This window comes from Hippocampus guttulatus, chromosome 11 (genome assembly GCF_054856545.1).
Source record: "Hippocampus guttulatus isolate MCC_2025c chromosome 11, RoL_Hgut_1.0, whole genome shotgun sequence".
In the NCBI taxonomy this organism is placed as follows: domain Eukaryota; kingdom Metazoa; phylum Chordata; class Actinopteri; order Syngnathiformes; family Syngnathidae; genus Hippocampus; species Hippocampus guttulatus.
In genome coordinates, this window is record NC_141271.1 from 15,712,537 (window position 1) to 15,735,611 (window position 23,075).

Sequence of the window (23,075 nt, forward strand, 5' to 3'; positions counted from 1 at the left end):
TAAAAAAGGCATCTTCAGTCGTGAAAGGAGGTCTTTCGTTTCATCTTAGGCCGACGGCGCACCGTGTGACCTATTGGAGTGCATAGCTTATTTGATTACTCTTCAAATAAATGATGATACTTGATGGAAGTAATGCGTTACAATAAGATCCGGTTGAGGGGCGGGATTTGTTTATTCAAGCAGATGCCATACGTGGATATCTCTTGATGCTGCGCGTTTATTAGATTCGAGGCCACTATTTTAGGAAATGCAACACTGAATGGTCGTAGTCTGTATATGTTGGCCGGAAGGTATCCTGGCCTCATGAGGCGATAACTCAAAACGCTGTGTTGATCTCACAGGCACAGGCTTTGATGAGGAGGCAGCGTTGCTTGGAGCTGGCCGGGAATTTGCGCTGATGAAAACTGCCTCTGGGAAGGTGAGAGTGAATGTCCTGCATTATTCAAGTCGCACACTCACTAACCACGTCATTCGGTTTACTCGCGCAATCTCGGAGTAATAGATTGATTTGATCGACACACAATATAGTAGCGATGAGCCATCCTTGCTATTTTGGTTCTTAGTCAAGGCTTTAATTAGATGCGGATGTTGCTAATGCTATTAGGCAGGGGATAAGGTGGCGTAGAAACACCCTTTCTTTATAGAAACAGAAGTCAATGCCAAGTATGTTGTTCGGCCGGGGGGGTGTGCAAGGCGTAGTTAGTTGCTTCTGTGCAGTGGGTGTGACACCGTGTAAGGCCTCGCCAGATAACAATAGAAGGCGACTTTGCTTGCTGATCGTTTCTTTGGACCTGGTTGGGCTAATGTCGGCTCGTCTCGCAACACTGCTAAGCACCTCCCTACAATATACCCTGTGCTCACACCTCTGGCGTTACAGTATTTTGGCCACCATGAGAAACTCAAGTCCTGAAGATATATATTTTTTATGAATGTATTGATACGATGGTTTATCACTCGTCTTCCCTCATCCTCTCATGTCAGATCTACTACACTGGAAAGTATCAAAGTCTGGGCATAAAGCAGGGAGGCCCTTCCGCCGGGAAATGGGTGGAACTTCCTGTTACCAAATCCCCCAAGATCCTTCAGTTCTCCGTCGGACACGATGGCTCCCATGCGTTGTTAGTGGCCGAAGATGGAAGCGTCTTCTTTACCGGTTCTGCGAGTAAAGGAGAAGATGGAGAGTCCAGTAGGAGAGATGTCCACATTTATGCCATTCCGGCTCAGATTGCAACATAACAGAATTAACGTGATTGCGTCTTTTCCCCTGCCACCCTATTCAGCTAAAAGCCGGCGACAACCCAAACCCTACAAGCCAAAGAAGATGATCAAATTAGAGACCAAAATGGCAGTGTATACGGCGTGCAACAACGGCAGCAGCAGTATCGTCACCAAGGACGGCGAGCTGTACATGTTCGGAAAGGATGCCATTTACAGCGACAGCACTTGTGAGTCCATCATCAATAAAAATACAGTGGAACCCCCCCAAAGTCCAATGCCCCCTGGAGTGTAACAATTTCAAGTGCAAACTGATTTTTTGAGGAAAGGTTTTGTGACAGACTTAATGGATTCATATACGTTCATACATGTGGTCTATACATAGCTAGCATTGTGCAACTCTATAGATTCCGATCTTCAGTGTTTTTTACTTCCACTTTGTTTTTATTAATTCCTCTGTCTTGTCATCATCACTGTCTGGTCCCCACAGGCCAGGTGACCGACCTGAAAGGCCACATTGTGACCCAGGTTGCAATGGGAAAAGCCCACACGTGCGTCCTGACCAAGAACGGGGAAGTGTGGACCTTCGGGGTGAACAACAAGGGCCAGTGCGGCAGAGACACAGGGGCCATGAGCCAGGCTGGGAAAGGTGGGCAAAACGACGACACAAGTGAAGTCAGAGATTTGTCGCCAGATACACGATTGAAGATTAGTGCTGAAAGCATGTGTGATTTAGTTTTCATTTTTTCCCCCTTTTGGGTGTGGCTGAAACGGGGCCCAGTGATGCACTTGGAAGTCAGGCACGAGTTGACCCTCCCCCACCATAAAAGAACTTGAGCGCCTTTGCTGGCGTCAGTGGTTATCCAGCACAATTGCAATGTGCAGTTAGCTAGCTAGCTATGCCCCCACCACGAAAATGCATCTTAATGTCGGGTAGCCTGCTGGCATTGCCGCTCTGGAGCACCTCGTCGTCGTGGTGTGGAAAAGCTTTGCGGCAATCTAGTGGGATATGCAGTATTTTGGCCACTGGAGGTTTTGAGGAAATGTATTCCACGTCCTACCAGTGGTAATAGACTGACAGTTGGTAGTTGAACGAGGCGTGGTGTCAGTCCATTCAGCGGACACTGCCACGGCGTTTGAGAGCAGAGAGAATGGGATGATTATCATGATTTTTGGTAACACTCTTGTCCGTGATGTGTCAGATTGAGAAGAAATATTTTCAGGATGCAGGAACTTTAACCATCATTGCTTATTTGAAACCTGCTTGCCTGGCATGTCTGTTGCAGCGTTCGGTGTGGAGAACATGGCCACAGCCATGGATGAGGACCTGGAGGATGAGCTCGAGGAGAAGGAGGAAAAGAGCATGATGTGTCAGTCCGGCATGCACAAGTGGAAGTTGGACCAATGCATGGTTTGCACTGTGTGTGGCGACTGCACGGGCTACGGCGCCAGCTGCGTCAGCAGTGGGCGGCCTGATAGAGTACCTGGAGGGTAAGAGGACATCGACATATTACTCATCTTTCAAATTACATCCGGTCTTTGTGTAACTATTTTGTTGTTGTTGTTAACCAGCATCTGTGGCTGTGGGTCGGGAGAGTCTGGCTGCTCGGCGTGCGGCTGCTGCAAGGCATGTGCCAGGGAGCTCGATGGTCAGGAGGCTCGGCAGAGAGGGATCTTCGACGCAGTCAAAGAGATGATCCCATTGGATCTCCTTCTAGGTAATGCCCTTTTGTCATCTTGTAACACTTGAGCCTCTTTTATGCAGCGATCAGACAAATTTGACGCAGTCGATCCGACATTTGGCCACCTTGGCTGCAACTGTGTGAGCTTTCACACAGGCCGCATGGCATCCCACAATCGGGATAATTTGATGAGGTCAACGCCAGCGCTGAAGTTTTACGAGAATGTAGTCGTAGGACAAAAAAAGTCAACCTGAAATTTATGAGAAATCCATAGAGCGGGGATAGTAAGTGTCGTGTTGTACACCTCACACTTCTGTCCTAGCATTACAGAATACGTGTATACACAGTTGGCGCTTCTGTTCCGGCTACATCAAAAGGATGGCAAGGAAAAGGGCATCTTTGACAGGCAGTGTAAAAGGATTTGTTGTGTTCTGGCCCACCAACTTTACCTTACCACTTACTCACAAGATGTCCCTCTCACATGTACTTTCACTGACATACATAATAAGCATGGTTAATTGTCAGGCATCTACCTGTTATATAAGGTGATTTTTCGGCTTTCAGGGGTGTGCAGGTTGATGCAACCTGCGTAAGGGATCACAGGCAACTTTGAACAAGGCTGAGGGAAACCCGTACATGTTATTTCTGAGTCTTTTACGCACACACTGCCCTGCCTGTTGCTTTTCTGCTGCATTCCATGTGCCCGTGTCACTCATTTTGTTCTCTTGTTGAGCTGAGTCATTGTTAGTCCTGTGCGTCTCTCCATCATCATTCATTCTTTGATGTGTGTCTTGTTGTGTTCTGCTCTGCTCCCTCTCCTCCTCCCATCCTGCATCTATCTGGCCTGGCTGCACCCACCCATCCTTTTTTTTGTTATCAGCTGTGCCTGTTCCCCCCCCTCCAGGAGTGAACATCGAGGAGCACATTCAGATCCGTCAGGAGGAGAAACGGCAAAGGATCAACCGCCGACACAGGCTGGAGGAGGGACGAGGTAGGAATGAGGTCAAGACAGTTGGGGACCATCCATTTATGTCAGGCATCATATCTGGCCAGAATTTCCCATGGTAGTTCATCCGGGATGTTGTTGGTTTTTATTAATCATGCGCGGAGTGACCCAGCATCAAAGCATATCATATCAGCATGGGCCACACAGAAAAATGAAAGGCTTATATTATTTTGAGGATACACTTGTAGAATTAAGAGAATACATTTGTATTCAAGACAATAAATACAAATTTGTATAAAGAGATAAAGAAAATTGAAATCTTCTGAGAATTAAGTCCAAATATAAAGAGAAAAAGTTTAATTCCACAAGTCTAAAGTTGGAATTGTTTGTGATTTCATATGATTTTTTTTTTTTAGTATTTAACAAAAGATAAAAAATTTATATTTTGAAACAACAAATTGCGGAACCCACAAAATTCACAGGATAAAATCATCTTACAGAAAAAGTCTCAATTGCTAATATCAGAGGAAAAAAGAATGAGACGAAAGTCTGAGTCTTTTGCAAGATTAAAGTGGAATTTTACATTTTGGTAATATTACAAGCAATAAATTAGTAATTCTCCTAGAATTAAGTGATAATATTACCACATGTAAATTTAAAAAAATGTTGACGCATGAGGACAAAAATGCAATATTTTATTTAAAATTTAGAGAAAAAAAATTAATGGGAATTGTACGTGTTTTACAAGTTGTAGTATTAAAAGCACGGTGCAAAGTTATAATTTGCAAGAATAAAGTAATCCTGACTTTATTCTGGATTTCTTTCTCACTAATCTTTTTTTCAGTGTGGCCAATACTATCTTAGACACCACCACAACCACTGAACTCCTGGTACACGTACAGACACACAGCTCCATCACAAACACAACTCAACATTTACCGGTACTTCAAAATACCAGACATGTAACGATTTACTAATAACTGCAACAACTTTCCAAACTCCAAGGTCTGGCTGCACTTGCCGTGCGTGGCTGGAGATGTGGCAGCCCTGTGGCAAATTCAGAATAATTCTCGTCTCCTCATATAGAGTGAGGGAACTTTAGGATGGCATGAGTACCAATCAATGCATTCATCCCCTTTCATTTCAAATATCTTTAAGGTGCTGCGCTAGCTTGGGTGCCTTCCTTCATGCTTTTTAAATTTTTTTTTTTTTTTCCTGTGAGCGTGCATGGTCATGGTGTATTTATCCTGTGCTGTTTCCCATTGATTTGTGATCGTTGTTGCATGCATGTGAAAGTTTCTTTCTCCCCTAGGCCCCATTGTTTTCCCCGGTACCATTTTAATGAACCAGCGTGAGCAAGCCCTAGCCAGAATAAGACCCCTTCAGGCGCTAAGGCATAAACGGGACAAGCACAAAGGTACTACGGTCTTACACTACCTCGATGGGCACGGAGCCCCTCCCCCCCAATTTTTTTGACTCATTTTCCCCATTTGGCTGTCCCACCCACTTCTCTCTCACTCTCGGACGTGGTCATTCAAGTGTCTTTAGGTTTAGGTTTTATGGCCACACTCACTCACTTGTTGGCTTTTTCATAGCAGTTCCACTCAGCATTGATTTTTTTTATTTTTTAATTTGCATGGTGGGCTGGATCAAATGCTGATGGTAGACTTTTTGCCAACACAGTGCTTTTTATTATGACTTCATGCCAGGGAAAATGAAATCCCTTTACCATTTCCTTTGAATAAAAAGTTACACTGGACCCTGGAATTTGGGCCACTAGCTGTGTTTTTGGAGGCTTTTTGAATTCGTACTTGAATGACAGATAATCTTGTGAAAATGTTCCTTTAAAACGTCACCTGTACAGTTAATGCAAGTTGCATGACGCCACATTTTGAGCTGGAAATGAATGATTTCATTTCACAGGTTCTGAGCTCTCGCTCAACATTAAAATTCCAATATCTCAGGAAATTTGTGATGTTTGATACAGTAAAATTTCGGAGCGTCCACTGTGCATGCATTTGACAATTGTCCACTCTTTTAGCATCCCTCCCGAAGAAGAGAAAGCTATCCCTCCTTGTAGTCTTCTGTGTGTGTTTTCCCTTTTACCCGCAACAGCTTTGGGCACCCGTCACTGACACACTCGTGCGCACCACCCTTTTCTTTGTGCTTAACTTTCAGTGCTGCCTGTTAAGTCACTGGACCGTGAGCCAGTCAATATTTTGTTTGATCGTCATTGCCATCCGGTATCCTCTGACCTTTTGTTTGTTTTGTAAACCGCAGACAGTTGTCAGTCATTGTGTCCAATGTGATTATGGGAGTTGGCGCAGATTTTTTGGATTCCCACACCTCAAGTCAGACCTCTTACACAAGACTATCAGTAGATCACATTTTCTCACTGTAGTAATAAAAATAAAATACAAAAACACAGTCTGTTGTATCTCATGCAGAAGACCTTTATTTTATTTCCCGTTATTTTGGGACTGTTTGCTTCAAACATCTGTTTTTTTTTCTCCCTCTTTCATTCTCAGCATGTGGTTTCCTTCTCTCCTTTTCCCTCCAGCAAAATTTTTCCCAGGACTGTAGACATGAGACTTCTGGAGGTTGGATCTTAGCAGCTTTCGCCACCCTCTCTTGCCCTCAAAACAGTACCACTTATGTGATATTATTTTTGTCTTCTTCTTCTCTTTAGATGGCAGCAGTGAGCGTGGTGAGAAAGATGCCAGTAAAATCACCACCTACCCGCCCGGGGCAGTCAGGTTTGACTGTGAAATGCGGGCTGTGCAGGTCAGCTGCGGTTTTCACCACTCGGGTAAATGACTTTTCGTAACCTTAATCCTAAACCTTTTAAATTTAAATATATGGTCATTCGGGGTTCCAATCATGGGAAATCGATAATCTGATTGTGATGAGCCTGTACTGTTTACTTATTGGTGGAGCAGATTTCCCATTATTTATATTCATTGGTTTAGGATAGTAAAATTAACCAAGATGATCTGCTGCTGTGGCTGTACCTCAGTTCTGGATGCTGCAGTATGGTGTGCCACAATTTTATAAATTCCTTGGATAGGATCAAATAATGATACCGGTAAATCTAATCCTGCGGTTAGACTGAACGCAAGCTGAATGTTTTGGGCGCATTTCCATATATAGTCAGTGGAGTTTGCGCAGTCAGGCGCGAATGCTTGCTGAGTGGCGCGGATGAAGCGTTTGAAGCGATCATTTTGTTTTTATCGCCCATTTCGCTCGAGGTTTGCAAATGTGAACGCTTCACGGCGTCTCGTCGCTGACAGCCAGAGGCTTTTTGCGCTGTTGCGTAAATGTACATTGTCCTTTAAAAAAAAGGGGGGGTGGGATAACAGGGTGCCAGAAGGTACTTGTTAACATGACTAGCCTACGGGTCTGTTCTAAAAATAGCTCACCCATGAGCCACTGTGACTTGCTCAGAAGAATAGAAGTAGAAAGTTAATACTTTCTCACTTTATATCTCTTTCTTTCTTACTTTCTTAGCAACAGCCACTTGCCAAGAAGTAAATACAATCAGACGGTATTCTCCTCTGATTACTAATGTGTTTCATAACGACTGATGCATTCAATGACAGTTGCTATTGCCGTTTCACCTGTGGTTTTTATGGTTGCCTTGTCTTGCAGTGGTGTTGATGGAGAATGGAGATGTCTATACATTTGGTTACGGACAACATGGCCAGCTTGGACATGGTGACGTAAACTCCAGGTACTTGTTTTGGTTGTTTTTATAAACAAACGGGGATCCTCATAATCTTGAAATTTCTTACTTATTGTAAATATTTGCACGAAAACCACTCCTAGGGCATAAATAAAATTCATAAAATTAAAAACAGCAATGCTAAATTGTGCCGCACGATTTTTAGTTTTTTCTCATTTATTTATTTGTGTATTTTTGAATGGTCTTGTGTGCTGTTCTATCTAAAATTCCTTTGAAAACCTTGGATGCTCTGCAAATGTATATCCTTGACAAAAAGTGGCCTCACAAAATGCAACTCATCTTTTTACCTTGTAGGGGATCTCCAACGTTGATCCAGGCTCTTCCGGGTCCGAGTGTCCAAGTGACGGCAGGCAGCAACCACACTGTTGTTCTTCTAGTGGACGGGCAGGTCTTCACTTTTGGTAGTTTCTCGGTAAGAAAATAGTTGAAACAATGAAACCAATAACATGAGTCACATTGAAAGCCCAAAACACACACAATTGATCTGTCAGAAAGGGCAGCTTGGGCGACCTATCCTCGACATGCCCTACTGGAATGCCAAGCCATCCCCCATGCCCAACATCGGCGCCAAATACGGACGAAAGGCCACCTGGATCGGCGCCAGCGGAGATCAAACATTCCTACGCATCGACGAGGCGCTCATCAACTCCCACGTGCTGGCCACTTCCGAGATCTTTGCCAGCAAACACATCATTGGTCTCGTGCCGTCCTCTGTGTCCGAGCCGCCGCCGTTCAAATGTTTACTCATCAACAAAATGGACGGAAGCTGCCGCACCTTCAATGATTCTGAGCAGGAGGACCTACAAGGGTTTGGACTCTGCCTGGATCCTGTGTATGATGTCATATGGAGGTCAGTCCAGGGTCTTTATGCGCTATCATTTTCACATAACCTTTCAATGAAACATTTATCAGTTACAATTTTTTCAATAAAAATTTGACATTGCTCTCACAAAATAACAGGGTGAGAAAAATATGGCAAAAAATATTAAAATATATGGAAATGTTAAGAATGTTTCTAAATAACAAAATGCTTGAACATTTTGCATTTATTTGGTTAAATGATTGGTAAGCTATGGCATAATGGATGCATTTATTTATTTTTCCAATTCATTTATCTTATGGAATGATCAGTTAATTGATTTTGTGTGAATAAAAATACATTTTTTTCTTCAAATGACCTGACCCATCTGCTTGTTATAAAAATCGAATGTGGCCATTGAGCTCAAGCTTTTGTCCACCCCCTGCACTAAAATAATGTAAATTGTTAAAACACAACACACATAACACTCTCCCTTTTGATCACAAGTAACAAACATATGGCAGATATCCACATCTTCCCTCCGTGCCCCTTCAAAAAATGTTTTTAACTAATCTGCATTTTCCTTCGTGTTCATCTGTGTGCTGTTAGGTTCTTACCAGCTTCAAAAGAGATGTGGTGCTATAATGCGGTGATAGCAGATGCCAGGATGCCTTCCGCCACAGACCTACAGGCCCGCTGTAGCATCCTCAGCCCGGAGCTCGCCTTGCCTGCGGGGTCGCTCGCCACCACAACACGCTCACATGGCGCCCTACACATTCTTGGTAATGCGAGAGCTTCATTTCTGCGCCGTAGTTAGCCTTAACCAGAACGCTAAATGGTTTTGTGCTAAGAGAAGGATGCCGCTGTTGATAGGTTGCCTGGACACCCTGGCGGCTATGCAGGAGTTGAAGATGGGTGTGGCCAGCGCCGAGGAAGAGACTCAGGCGGTGATGAAGGTCTACTCCAAGGAGGACTACAGCGTGGTGAACCGCTTTGAGAGTAAGTGTATATGGTACTTGGAAATATAAATCGGTTCCCACAGAGCGGTGATTGATGATTTATGTTGTAGGTCACGGTGGCGGTTGGGGCTACTCTGCTCACTCTGTTGAAGCCATTCGCTTTTGTGCTGACGCTGACATCTTGCTCGGGGGGCTGGGCCTGTTCGGTGGAAGAGGAGAATATACCGCTAAGATCAAGGTAGGCGACCCTTATTTCAAATGAAGATCTCATTTATTTGCATCTTACTCACAATTGAATCTTTTAATAATAATTTCACAGCTTTTTGAACTTGGGCCTGATGGAGGCGACCATGAGACAGATGGGGATCTGCTCGCAGAGACTGACGTCCTGGCCTATGACTGTGCCGCGAGGTACAGTTAATATAAAATATTACTCAAGTACTGGCCTAATCCACTTGAGTAATTATACGCCTTGCCTAAGTAGACGCCTACTTTCTTCCTGGACATTTTAACATGAAGAATGATAATTGTTTTTGCTGAAAAAAAAAGTTTTGGTGGAAAGTCCAACAAATTTATGGACACAAAACAACCGAACAACCACAAACTATTTCCAAAAAAACAAATTTCAAATTCTTGGCAACATGCCAGCCACTACAAAACTGCCACAAACTATTTTCAAAAAACGCTTTTCACATTGTTGGCAACATGTCAGTCACCATAAAAATTCCACAACTATTTACAAAACACTATTGCGATTGGCAGCATCCCAGTTAGCGTAACAGTTACGATCTGGAACGAGGCACAGCGGTTTATCGCATGCGCTACACTTTAGTGATGTTTTCGCTTGGCAGAGTCTGCACCTCAAGCGTCTATTGTGGCAGTCTGCATTTATGAAAGTGGGCATGTGGTGTGTTGAGCGAGGTGGTGGTGGTGCAGCAGCATGTGCGGAAGCCACTTCAGCCAACTCTCTTGCCAAGTTCTCCCTGAATGTTTTTGGGTGGAGTGGAACCTCCCCTTTGCCCTTCGCCAGTTCTTTGTGCAGGATGTATGAGTTCACAATTGCAATGTCAAGGAAATGAAAGAAAAATGTCTTTCTTGGGCGGTCATTGAACGGTATTTGTTCATTCTTAGTAAACGTATTTAAATTAAAATTGTTTTTATTTTGAAATCAATTCCAGGGAGAAATACGCCATGATGTTTGACGAGCCAGTTTTGCTGCAGTTGGGCTGGTGGTACGTGGCCTGGGCCCGGGTGTCTGGTCCCAGCAGTGACTGTGGATCGCACGGGCAAGCTACCATCACCACTGATGATGGGTACAACGCACTTCATGTTTATGTACCATGCAATGTGTATCCAGTAACATACCTTGGAAGACATACTGAAATTAATTTTTCTTTCTCTATAGGGTGGTATTCCAGTTTAAAAGCTCCAAGAAGTCAAACAATGGTACAGATGTTAATGCGGGTCAAATACCTCAGCTACTTTACAGGCAAGTAGCAGGGCTGTCAAGCGTCTTTTTACACGTCTTTAATTAAATGTATGAATATTTCAATATTATTTCACATTAGGCTGCCTTCAAATGATGGGAATGCATCGAAAGGCAAACAGCAGACCAGTGAGCCAGTTCACATCCTGAAGCGCTCGTTTGCTCGGACAGTCTCTGTGGTAACTACTATCACATTAAATTGGGGGTGTAACATTACATAGCTTGTGGGGGTTACATGTTTTTTTTTTACCGCCTTTAGGAGTGCTTTGAGTCTCTGCTCAGCATCCTCCACTGGAGCTGGACCACCTTGGTTCTGGGTGTGGAGGAGTTGCGAGGCCTGAAAGGCTTCCAGTACACAGCCACCTTGCTCGATCTGGAGAGGTTGCGCTTTGTGGGCACGTGCTGCCTCCGTCTGCTCCGGGTCTACATTTGCGAGATCTTCCCCATTGCTGGTAAGGCCACTTGGAGCTTAAATATTTTTAGAAATTCTCTGAGGTGTTTCATTTTGCTTCGCGATCAAATGCTCACACAGGCCCTTTATTGGCCCATGGACTGCTCCATTCTAATAACTGAAGCGATTTGAATTCAAGACAGTCTTGTCACTTTGACTGTGTCATCCGGTTCTCAGCCAGCACCAAAGCTGTGGTGGAGGAGTCGAGCAAGCTGGCTGAGTGCGTGGGGAAGACGCGCAGCCTGCTGAAGAAAATCCTGTCGGAGAGCACGGACAACTGCTTGACCAAGCTGGACAACGACCCGCAGGGTTACCTGTCCCAGCCCCTTACTCTGCTGGAGGCCGTGCTGCAGGAGTGCCACAACACCTTCACCGCCTGCTTCCACTCCTTCTACCCGACACCGGCGCTACAGTGGGCCTGCCTCTGTGACCTGCTCAATTGCCTGGATCAGGTTCGTCGTCATTTTGCACTTTTAAGACAAACAAAGCCATTCAGCGAGCTGGTTGTCTTTCAAAAACAACATTTTATGAGGATCAATTATGTTTAGGCTATTTTGCTCCACAGTTCAAACAGTGAAATGATAAAACCAATAAAAGTGTAAATATAACTGCGGTAAATGCAATATTGTGAATCGGATACACTGAACATGTCTTACTTAACGGTAATTTCTTCTCGACTAATTCACTTACCACAGTCACTCTTTTTTTGGTTGTTGTTGATGCTGGCTGAAATGAGCTCTAATATTCTGATGGCATTTTGAAATGACATTTGAGGCATATTGTTCTTGGAAATGCTCTACAAGTTTTATGAGAAATTATTTGAAGAACCGCAGACGCCTAATAAGACCCATAACACTACTGCAGTGTGTTTAAAGGAACACCTGAGGACAATCACAAGCACTAAAAAAGCGCTTCTCCCATTTTGTTGTTGTTTCCAGGATATTGCTGATGCCAACTTTCGTACATCCAGCAGCCGTCTGCTGGCGGCGGTGATGTCAGCTTTGTGCAACACCTCGGTCAAGTTGACGTCCATTCTGCCCATCGCGTACGATGGCGAGGTCCTCCTGCGCTCGCTCGTCAAGCAAGTCAGCACGGAGAACGACTCAGCCCTTGCTCATCGCTTCCCCCTGCTTGTGGCCCACATGGAGAAGCTGAGCCATGTGCGCATCATGTGCACCTTGTGAACCATTTTAATTCAGGAAATTGTTGAAAGGATTGACTTGTCTTTGTCATCAACCTTAGACTGAGGAGAACCTGATGGGAATGACAAGCTTCCGGGAGGTCCTGGAGAAGATGCTGGTGATCGTGGTGCTTCCGGTGAGGAAGAGCCTGAGGAAAGAGGTGGAGCTCTTCTCTCCCCACTTGGTATCCAACACCTGTGGCCTGCTGGCCTCCATTGTGTCTGAGCTCACCGCCTCCGCCCTGGGATCTGAGGTAAAGAATGTGATCACTTTTCACAATGCTAGAACTTCAACGCGGCAAAGCTCTTTCGGTGATTGAGAGACATTGCTGGAAGCTGAAGTGGGTCTTGTGTCCTGTTTGTATGGTGTGCTGAATCATGACCACCGTGAGACAAAGTTAGGACTCTGCTGTCGCCGTAGTAACTGCCACTCAACAGCGGCTCATAGCATCAGCAGTTTGTCACCTCTTATTATGGTGACATGCCGTGTCCTTTAGGAAAGTGCATTGTTTGCAACAATACGCAGCCCTCTGACGGTCATTTTAAAACTCATTGAGATAGATAGGAACGGGTGGATTTTGCTGCTTAATTCGTATTTCAACAAATGCTTTATTAATCAGAACCCCGTGTTTGGACTAATGGGGCCATATGTAATATACTATTGTAAAGAACAATTTTGAGTTGACTTGCACTTCAACGCAGTTTTGCATTTGGTTCTTTTGTTATTGTTGTTGATTTATTTACTTTCTCTACTACTACTCTTTTTTCTGCCATCAATGGAACCCCTTCTGCAGTGACATAACAAAAAGACAAAAAAACCAAACGAACAAAGAAAAACACTAAAACATAGATTTAGAGTTCATTCTTTTTTTTTTTGTCTCTTCCTTATTAGGTTGATGGACTGAACTCGCTCCACTCTGTGAAGGCCTCTCCCAACCGTTTCACCAAGACGAGCCAGGGCCGCAGCTGGAACACGGGCAATGGTTCCCCGGATGCCATCTGCATGACCGTTGACAAGCCGGGCGTCGTCTTGGTGGGCGTCTGCGTGTACGGAGGTGGCGGCATCCACGAGTATGAGCTGGAGGTGCTCGCTGACGATGTAAGAAAGAGTATTCAGACGGATTTGCGTTTCACTGTGCACCGTTTCAATTATTTTTTTTCTCCACATCTGCGTTTTACACAGGCACAGACCGAGCACCCGGGGGACTCTGCGCACTCTCATCGGTGGACATCTCTTGAGCTGGTAAAAGGAACATACAGCACTGATGATTCTCCCAGTGATATTGCGGAGATTCGCCTGGACAAGGCAGTGCCGCTCAAGGTATGTGAATACATTATTTCTAAGGATGGATAGCATAATCATACTTCATTAAAAAACAAAAAAAAACACAAGTACGATGCTGATAATCTAAGGTAAAAACGGATGTGAATGATGCTTTGCAAAATGGATGATGGGTAAATATCAATATGTGACACTTTCTTTCTACAAAGCTTTGCCAGTGTCTACGTTTTCAAATGATCAACATTCCTAGAAAGGTCTCATCACTAGTGAGCTATTTTTAGAACCCCCCCCCCCCCCCCCCCGCAGGCTATTCAGTCAGTCTTTTTGTGCCCGTGGGCACCACCTTGGTGTCGATGTTCACTGAGCTGAGCTCTCATGAAATTTGGCTTTTTGGAGCGAAACTGAGTTGTATTCTCATGCAGGAAGGGGTGAAGTATGCTGTGCGATTGCGCAACTACGGCAGCCGCACTGCAAATGGGGATGGCGGCATGACCACGGTTCAGTGCTCAGATGGTGTGTCCTTCACCTTCAGCACTTGTAGTTTGAGCAGCAACGGTACCAACCAGACGCGAGGACAGATCCCTCAGATTCTCTATTACAGGTTAACCCAAAATATCTTTTTGAGAAGACATCTCCTTTCGATTGTGTTTTTTTTTTTCCCCCCCTCCCTTGACATTTGTCTCCTGACTTCATTAAGGAGCGAGTACGATGGCGATCTCCAATCCCAGCTGCTGAGCAAAGCCAACGAAGAGGACAAAAACTGCAGCCGGTCACTGTCTGTGGTCAGTGCTGTGGTCAGAGCGGCCAAGGACTTGCTTCATAGGGCTTTTGCTGTTGATGGTAAGCCGGGTAATCGGACACCTCCTTTGCAAACACAACTTCGAGGCACAAGAATAGGTTTTTTTTTCGCTCCTAAATCTAATTTGCTCAGTCTGCTCTCAGCTTTATCAATATGCATTTTCTCTTTAGTGGATGACATCCCTGAGCTGTTAAGCTCCTCCAGCCTCTTTTCTATGCTGCTTCCCCTTATCCTGGCCTACATCGGCCCTGTGGCAGCATCTGTTCCAAAGGTACCCTTCGAAGCACTTTATCTAGCAAGCCATCGTCCCCCTTCTTTTGGATGGGATTGAAATTGCTTCTCGTTCCTCACACAGGCTGCCGTCGAGGTCTTTGGACTGGTCCAAGAGCTCCTTCCTGCCGTCTCGGCCTTAAACCAAAAGTATGCCCCACCCACGTTTAACCCCAACCAATCGACAGACAGCACAACCGGCAACCAGCTGGAGCAAGGACTGTCGGCTTGCACAACCTCCAATCACTACTCCGTGATTGAAAGTGACCACCCCTATAAACAGGCCGGGGTCACACAATACAAGGTACAATCTTCTTCAAGTGCAAGCCAATGAATGGTTTTTGTTGCATTCCATAACATTGGGCAATCTCTAAAATCTGACTTGGAATTCCGACTTAGGGCAAGTTGATGCAGTCTAATGTCACACTAAAATGACCGAGCCCACAAAAATGCACTGAAAGACAATATGACCGATATGAATCTCTCTTTATTGGTTAAAAATATTGATATATAAAAGTTTTCCGAATTTGATTTGTTTAGTGTTTGAACTGTCAGCAGTTTGAGGGTCTATATCTAACTGGATGGATTTGATGTTGCCATATTTCTAAATTCCCGGTCGTCTTAAATGCAGCATTCACGCCAGCTATTGCATCAAGTCTCTTCCATGTTTAAACCTCTGTGATATCTTACCTACCCTCAGGTTTCGTTTCCCGAATGTGTGCGTTGGACAAGTATCGAATTCGACCCGCAGTGTGGCACCGCTCAGCCAGAGGACGTCCTCAGACTGCTCATCCCCAGCCGCACTCTTCATCTGTCCTGCTTGGGCGGCAAACCTCTGGTCCATGACACCATCAACACCTGGACCGAGCTCAGGAAATTCTCGGGCTCAACGGGCTGGCCGACCGCAGTTCTCGTGCTGCCGGGTATGAAGATTGCATCCTTCCGCCTCTTCAGTGGGTTTTGCTTTCCTAAAATTACATTCGACTGCTTCTATAGGAAATGAGGTCCTGTTTTCCCTCGAAACTGCCTCAGATTATGTGAAGGATGAGAAGGCGTCCTTCTATGGCTTTAAGTGTGTTGCGGTGGGATATGAATTCAACCCAGGTCCTGATGAGGTAATGTCTGAGTCTTCATTTTTCTGCCTTAGGAGTCTTTATTACCTCAAAATAAAAGCGGAACGTCACAGTATCTCGCTGGACATTTCAGGGCATCATCCAGCTGGAGAAAGAGTTGGCGTACTTGGGTAGCATGTGTGCTGCAGCTCTGATGAAGAAAGACCTGGCACTCCCAATAGGTACAGTATGGAGGAGGGGGGGTCGTCTTTGGCAAGTTATGACTCACTGTAATGTATTATATTTTGTTAGTTACTGTCATTTGAGTAGGAGTTCATAATTAATACATCTGATTTTCACCTAAACAACTGCAAAACGTATTTAACCCATATACATGCATTGAAGGGCTTTAAGTAATAAACCCAAGTAGGCCTTTAAGTAATAAATGAGCCAACAAAACCTCAACACGCTGCATGTGATCTTAATAGGCTGACTTTCTATTGAACTTTTGTACTTTTAACAAAATCAAACATTATTTCATATTAAAAAGTTTATGGATTAAAATAAGCAATTCTCACTTTCATTCCTCCTGATGTGCTTTGTGGCTGCCTTCTTCCATACGCTGTGTTCCAGCCCAATTATCCCAATTGTCACACCATGTAAATTGTAAAAACTACAACATTAACTGTCGTAAAAGGCGTCTAGAACACATTGTGTGACCGCAAAATGCAACATTAAATTGCAACAGAGATGCAGAAGTTGCACAAAATTAAGGTATTCTTACCAATACCAATTTGGAAATGGTACCTTACGGTAAGACAAGTTTCACTTTAATTGCATAATTTTTGTAATGTCTAACTTCAAAAACTGATTTGTTCTGTTTTGCACTCCCATCTTGTTGTGATCTTCCTAAAAATGCCACTCTTGCCATTTAGGCAATGAACTAGAGGAGGACCTCGAGATCCTAGAGGAGGCCTCTCTCCAGGTAAAATAATCAAATTTAAAATTTTTGTCCTATTTTCATGTAGCCTTTATTGATCCCTTGTGCTCCCCCACCTTCACTCCCCCCGTTTAGGTGTGTAAAGCCCATGCAGGGATCCTGAGCAAGGGTCTGGCTCTTTCCCACCCCCCAATCATCCTCGAGGCCCTGGAGGGGAACCTACCCTTGCACCTCCAAACCAACGAGCACTCCTTCCTTGAGGACTTCATCACATGTGTGCAGAACTCAAGCGGAGGACGCCTCGCGAGGTATAAATCAATGTTATTGCCTTTTGTATCTATTTTCCCCCCTTTGCTTGCTACTGAAACTTTTCTACTGGCAAAAACAGCTGCTGGCGAGACATCGGACTCGTGCATTTCACTAGAAGTAAGCCCGCGTTTTGATTACAACTTGTCGTCTCTTCCGTCAAGGTGGCTGCAACCAGATTCCTACGCCGACCCCCAGAAAACATCTCTGATCCTAAACAAAGACGACATACGCTGCGGATGGCCAGCTACGATTGTTGTCCAGACCAAAGATCAATATGGAGATGTGGTTCACGTTCCGAACATGAAGGTTGGCAAAATTGTTCACTTAGATTGAGAGAAAACTGATCTGGTATAGATTATGCATTTGACTAAAATTCCTCATCTCTTTCAAAACCAGGTGGAAGTAAAGGCCGTTCCCGTTTCTCAAAAGAAGTCGCTGCAGCCCGAAAATGTGAAAAAACTCCAGCGACTCACCGGAAGCCCCCCCTCGCCAGCGTCTTCAGGTCCCGACCTCACCTTTGGCGGTCTGCCAGCGCCCAAGCTGGAGGCCACGTACGAGCCTATGATTGTGAAAGAAGCTCGCTACATCGCCATCACCATGATGAAGGTCAGCCCTACGCATGGATTGAATGTTTCCTTTTGCTCACCAAATGTGATAACATATTTTAAATTCTCGTCTATATTTCTAGGCATATGAAACCTACTCTTTTGAGGAGCTGCGGTTTGCTTCCCCCACTCCAAAGAGGTATATGACATCACGAGAGTTGTACAGTACAGCGGTAATTTCGAAGTTATTCTCATTCAAAACCGTTGATCCCATTAGAAATAATGTCAGCAGATGTAATGGGGAAGGTCGTGTTGTAGAGCTTTGGCTGGAATGAATACATCGATGGTTTGTTTAATTTAGTCCAGCCTGGGAAAATTAATCTGTATGATGTCATTAATGTTAATTTGATTATATTCCTGATCGAACAGCGCAGCCAGAACCTTTCCTATCCTGTTTCCTGTATCTGGGACCACGGTCATCACCACATTTCTCTTTTCAGGCCCAGTGAGAACATGCTGATACGTGCCAACACTGACGGAACCTACAGTGCCAACTGGACACCGGGAGCGATCGGTCTCTACACAATCCACGTCACCATTGATGGAATTGAAATAGGTGTGTGATCATGCCTCATGCCGGATTTAAAACAGCTTGGTTTCATCATGGCACCCCACTGGGGAAATGTTGGAATGCATCGGAGCCGGTCCTTGAATGCTGCTTTTGGGGATACTTTGTGCTCGTCTACAGCCAGGCCAATGTTGCCTAAATTAAAATAAAACAAAGATTCTGGCTTCGACAGATGCGGGTTTGGAGGTGGAGGTCAAAGACCCTCCCAAAGGCATGATACCGCCTGGGACGCAGATGGTCAAACCCAAGGCGGAGCCTCAACCAAGCAAGGTTAGCTGTTATTTGAAATTGCCTTGCTCAGAAAGAATCCCGTGCTTATTTTATTATCCTTTATGTATAATAACCTCAAGCGCGATGGTCTCCGTGCGAACGTCTCAACTGCACTGGCGTCTTGGTTGTGTTGCCATAAGATAAGCTTTAAGCCCAACTTTTTTTTTCCGAAGTGGAAGGAATGCATTCAGGTAGTCGGACCTGTCGGCAATCATCGTATGACAGGGTTCTTCTTTTGGAAAATGGGGAAACAAGCAACAATGCGCACCCTCTATTTTCTGTGTCAGAATGAGATAATGAAAAAAAAGTAGGACTGAAGCAGACCTCATCCAGCTGCTGCTTGTCCTTCTACAGCGCATGCGTGCGTCCTTGCTTTCTTTCCCTTTCGCTCTGCTTCAGTGACTGTCCTTCTTTCCTGGGTTGTCTTCTTCTTTTGCTGCTGTGGCTTACACAGTCTCCCCTCTGCTTCTCTCAGGTCCGCAAATTTACGTCCAAGGATAGCGCAGGCCTGCGCGTGCGCAGTCACCCCTCCCTGCAGAGTGAACAAATAGGCATAGTGCATGTCAATGGCACCATCACTTTCATTGACGAGGTAATTGAGCCCTAAAATGATGATTAATTGTTTTGCTTTTATTGTAAGCCGATACAGGCACCAATGTATACAAATGCAGCGGTATCTCCAAATCAAAAGTCATACAATTTGGAAGTCAGACCAATTCTTGTGAAATTCTGTACTTGCTGTTACTCCTCCTGTTACTCCTCCTCGAAGCATCATAGAGCTTCTCCAATTAGACATTGTGAATCCTCTTTTGCTTCTAAATGTTGTGGTGATTATCTCTTTGCCAAAATATTTCTACTTTTCTTTGAAATATTTCTGCTTACAAAGCATTCTGAGGCTGCTTGAAAGCATAAAAGTAAATCACAGCACGCACACTACATTATCGAAAACACTAAATGTTTTGATGATTATACAATGTACAGTATATACATTACTCACAAAAGTATTTTGCTGTCGGGCAAAATGTCAGGATGGTCCTAAAATGCACGGAACCCTTTACTAGGCAAACTTAATTTGACCTTTTTTAAACTTTCCAACTGCATAACGTACTGTGCTTTGACAATTAGCTAAATATCAAAATTTACAACAGGTATTTGACAAATAAAAAGTCACAATGACGTCCTCCTCCATCCCTTTCTGTTGCCATAGGAAGTCGTAGAAAACAGCTTTTCTGTATTCCAGTTGGCAGCTGCTGATGATCCCTTGTGACACTCAAAGCTCAGTGGTTGCTTCCCCCTGAGAACATCCTGTTTGAAGCCTCACACTGACCAGGCGCTGTTGATAAATTGTTCGGTGTTAAAATGTGAGCGTCCTTACGACGACTGAATTGAACCAGGAATTTTATTAGTAGCCTTGTGGATCAAATATTTATGCGAATTTGGTCATTCAGCTCTTTGTCAGAGAACGGCAACTGTGCGCATAAAGTATCTTAAAAAAAATAAAATAGCAGTTGAACATGTTGGGTGTGCATGTGGGTCAAATGATGTTCACCGTTAAAAGGTTATGAATGCAATCTAGACTAATCCGGAAATGATGACTAGCCTTCCATTTTCGAGACATTCTTGCAGCCTCAGAATTGTTTGGGTGTGTTTTTCGTGCACCTGCTGTTTCCATAGTAACGGGACGACGTGGCCGTGCTCTCTTCTGTTGCTTGTTTCCCCTGTGCCCCCCCACCCCCGCCCCTCACCCTTACTCTTAGATCCACAATGATGATGGCGTTTGGCTCAAACTCAATGACGAAACCGTAAAGAAGTACGTGCCCAGCATGAATGGGTACACTGAGGCCTGGTGCCTCTCTTTTAACCAGCATCTGGGCAGGAGCCTCCTGGTCCCCGCCGATGTAAGTAAGAAGGAGCCGGTCAGAGGATGTTTGTTTTTCTTAGGTGTTGTTTTTATGATGTGTCTAAAATGCTGTTTGAGGTTCACATTTTGGCGCTCCCTCCCCAAATGTACACGACGCATGTTTAATTGGACCAAAGATAGGGGAGCGCTCTTGCATGTGATAGCTTTTCAAATAAGAATTTCTTCTAATGCACAGCAAAGTAAAAGTGTGCATGTAGCCAAGAAATGCTTAAAGGTGGTTAAAGTTTTACCCAAATGGACCGTATTTCCTCATATAGTGACGCAGGAGGGTTTTTTTTTTTTTTTAACATTAAGTGTGAATATTGTTTAATGTTTAATTTTTGTGCATTTTCTTTTCCACAAATAGTAATAACCTAAACGACTGGAATATAGTAAATATATGACTCAGTCACTCAATTGTCCGGAGTGCCTATTTAGTTAAGGTGATGACTTTTGATTTAGTTTTGTATTATACAAAACCAGGTGCAAATTAGAAGAATGCAGAAAAAGAATTTAGGTAGTTAAATCAAAAAAAGTGACCCATAATTATTTTTTTTAACCCTGGAGAACCCAAGAACATTTTTCCTCTTGATGAAAATGATCAATTATACATTAGATGGCTGCTATATGTTCACTGAACACCAAAATATATGTTTTTTTCAAATATTCAATACTTTAATCCTAATTTAGGATTAGGGCCAAATCTGACCCTTTGGGATTTAAGGGCAGCATTTGAGTAGCAGAATTTATAGGGGTAAAATTTGACCCCGTGGGTTCTCCAGGGTTAAACACAAGAAAATGTCTTTGCCAGGCCACTTGCAAGCTACTTTCTGTCTTAAACGTTTTAAATAATGATAATAATTTAAAAGATACAAGTTTACAATCATTTTGATGATCTCTTATGTGATATACAAAATAGAGATGGTAAATTTAGCGATGTTGTCAGCTGTAAGGTGTAATCATCAATATTACAATTAAAAAAAAAGGTGAGGAATCTAATTGACAATTGGTGTTTTCTCAAAGTGAGTAATTCACCTGATGATTAATTGGGCTATTAGGGTGGTCGGCGATGATCAGTATTTGAGGAAATATGTGTTGAGAAGGAAGCAGCTCTTGTATAAGTGCTAATGCACTCCCATAGCACAGTTTTAAGTGCATTGACTAACACGGAGAATAAATGCAACTTTAATCCTGTGGTAAATGAGCTGAGTGGGCTCTTTCTTCATTCCCTTACAGTCCATTAACACTAATGCGTTACGGCATGCCGCAATGAAGGTTCTTCCATTTCTTTATTTTCCTTGCTTTTTTGCTGCTCCATGCCATGTCCAGCATCACTATCAATGTGTTGCTCCTCAGTTGTTTCGAGTAGCACGGGAGAGGAAAAATTTGATCCTTATGGTCATGAAGCTTAGTAGTGTGATCGTTGCACCTCCACAGTTCCACCGTTGCATCGGGTCGCATTTAGAGGCTCCCAATGCTTTCAGTGCAAGGTTTCTCTGTCTGAACAACATGACACACCGTATCATCCAAGTGGGGGATTTTTTTTGGAAGTGCTTTCCATTCTTTCTTTTTCAAATTCTACTGTCTCTACGGATCCTTTGAAAGAGCCAAACCGGCGAGAAAACCGTTCTTCCAAAAAAAAGATTTCAGCGCCCCATCCTGATTTTCCTCTCCTTTCTCTGCCATGTGTCTTGACTGTCTCACGATTTGTTGCTCAGAGTGTCTTTAACGCTAGCCATGGAGTCAGGGATATCGGCTTTTTGTCGTGGACTCCTTTAACTATATTCCCACCACAGGTGAGTGGTATTAAAGAGAGGGTTGAATAGCTTGCCTGCTCTCCCCCACACCACCTATTGCATCTCATTTATTACTCACACTGTCTCTGTACTTGTGTCAAACGGATGTGGAGTCAAAGTTGCATGGATGTTGGTATTCTTTTGTATCTTTTTGTCAGCCCAAGGTGATCATAATGTCCAGAGTGTCCTGGAGTGATTTGTGTTCTTTTTAATAGCATGGAATATGAAGGCTTGGATACCTGTTGAATGCATGTTTGACAGCAAGTCGTGTTTGTGTCAGAGCATGCCCCCTGTCGGTCTTTATGAAAATGACATGCAGCAGTCACGTGTCAGTCCTTCAAGTTGAATCTGTGCAAGTTTTAGAAAGAATGGCTTAATTCCTGTGCACTTATTGTGGAATCGCAACTGGACAAAATTATTGAGACACGCTTAATGAATTAAGTAGGCGCGATAGTTCCCTCTGAATCTCGGCGCATGTGGTAACATGGACTTTTGATTACATTTCCCCAATCATTGATGGGAAAATATGAGTCGTTTGTTGATTTTTAACAGCAATAAAATGGGAAAATTTATCTGAATGTTCTGAACTCCTGTTTTGATGTCAGTCTCATACTGAAAAGAATTGAGAAGGCCTCTGTGCCGGAGCGGACATCATGTTGTTCGTCCTTACACAGCAATCCTGTTGAGTATGAGACAACTGCTCCGATACTGGTTGCAGCCCCCCCCCCCCCCCCCCGCCCCAGGTGTCCCAATACTTTTGTCCAAATTGTTTATGATAAAAATATTTGCTGGGGTTTTTTTTTTTTTTTTTTTTTTTTTTTACA

At 43.9% G+C, this 23,075-nt stretch overlaps 1 protein-coding gene across 15 annotated transcripts in view; it reads left to right on the forward strand.

Moving 5' to 3' along the window:
• Positions 1-23,075, forward strand: part of mycbp2 (MYC binding protein 2) — a 52,730-nt gene that overhangs the window by 10,731 nt on the left and 18,924 nt on the right. For 5 of the 15 annotated variants that reach the window (XM_086122952.1, XM_086122961.1, XM_086122965.1 and 2 more), the window contains exons 11-52: positions 342-418; positions 982-1,186; positions 1,281-1,445; positions 1,706-1,864; positions 2,502-2,706; positions 2,788-2,933; positions 3,778-3,888; positions 5,156-5,260; positions 6,533-6,652; positions 7,492-7,573; positions 7,880-7,997; positions 8,077-8,435; positions 8,994-9,166; positions 9,258-9,383; positions 9,454-9,581; positions 9,663-9,754; positions 10,522-10,656; positions 10,749-10,832; positions 10,912-11,008; positions 11,089-11,281; positions 11,458-11,732; positions 12,219-12,440; positions 12,523-12,714; positions 13,353-13,559; positions 13,644-13,781; positions 14,165-14,343; positions 14,440-14,582; positions 14,712-14,812; positions 14,897-15,115; positions 15,512-15,734; positions 15,808-15,926; positions 16,018-16,105; positions 16,799-16,848; positions 16,939-17,111; positions 17,274-17,418; positions 17,509-17,718; positions 17,801-17,856; positions 18,158-18,273; positions 18,458-18,555; positions 19,031-19,147; positions 20,313-20,453; positions 22,174-22,251. In XM_086122952.1, coding sequence (XP_085979078.1) covers positions 342-418; positions 982-1,186; positions 1,281-1,445; positions 1,706-1,864; positions 2,502-2,706; positions 2,788-2,933; positions 3,778-3,888; positions 5,156-5,260; positions 6,533-6,652; positions 7,492-7,573; positions 7,880-7,997; positions 8,077-8,435; positions 8,994-9,166; positions 9,258-9,383; positions 9,454-9,581; positions 9,663-9,754; positions 10,522-10,656; positions 10,749-10,832; positions 10,912-11,008; positions 11,089-11,281; positions 11,458-11,732; positions 12,219-12,440; positions 12,523-12,714; positions 13,353-13,559; positions 13,644-13,781; positions 14,165-14,343; positions 14,440-14,582; positions 14,712-14,812; positions 14,897-15,115; positions 15,512-15,734; positions 15,808-15,926; positions 16,018-16,105; positions 16,799-16,848; positions 16,939-17,111; positions 17,274-17,418; positions 17,509-17,718; positions 17,801-17,856; positions 18,158-18,273; positions 18,458-18,555; positions 19,031-19,147; positions 20,313-20,453; positions 22,174-22,251 — 6,170 coding nt within the window. The remainder of the gene's footprint in view (positions 1-341; positions 419-981; positions 1,187-1,280; positions 1,446-1,705; positions 1,865-2,501; positions 2,707-2,787; positions 2,934-3,777; positions 3,889-5,155; positions 5,261-6,532; positions 6,653-7,491; positions 7,574-7,879; positions 7,998-8,076; positions 8,436-8,993; positions 9,167-9,257; positions 9,384-9,453; positions 9,582-9,662; positions 9,755-10,521; positions 10,657-10,748; positions 10,833-10,911; positions 11,009-11,088; positions 11,282-11,457; positions 11,733-12,218; positions 12,441-12,522; positions 12,715-13,352; positions 13,560-13,643; positions 13,782-14,164; positions 14,344-14,439; positions 14,583-14,711; positions 14,813-14,896; positions 15,116-15,511; positions 15,735-15,807; positions 15,927-16,017; positions 16,106-16,798; positions 16,849-16,938; positions 17,112-17,273; positions 17,419-17,508; positions 17,719-17,800; positions 17,857-18,157; positions 18,274-18,457; positions 18,556-19,030; positions 19,148-20,312; positions 20,454-22,173; positions 22,252-23,075) is intronic. The other 10 variants (XM_086122956.1, XM_086122962.1, XM_086122963.1 and 7 more) reach the window with 7 other exon arrangements.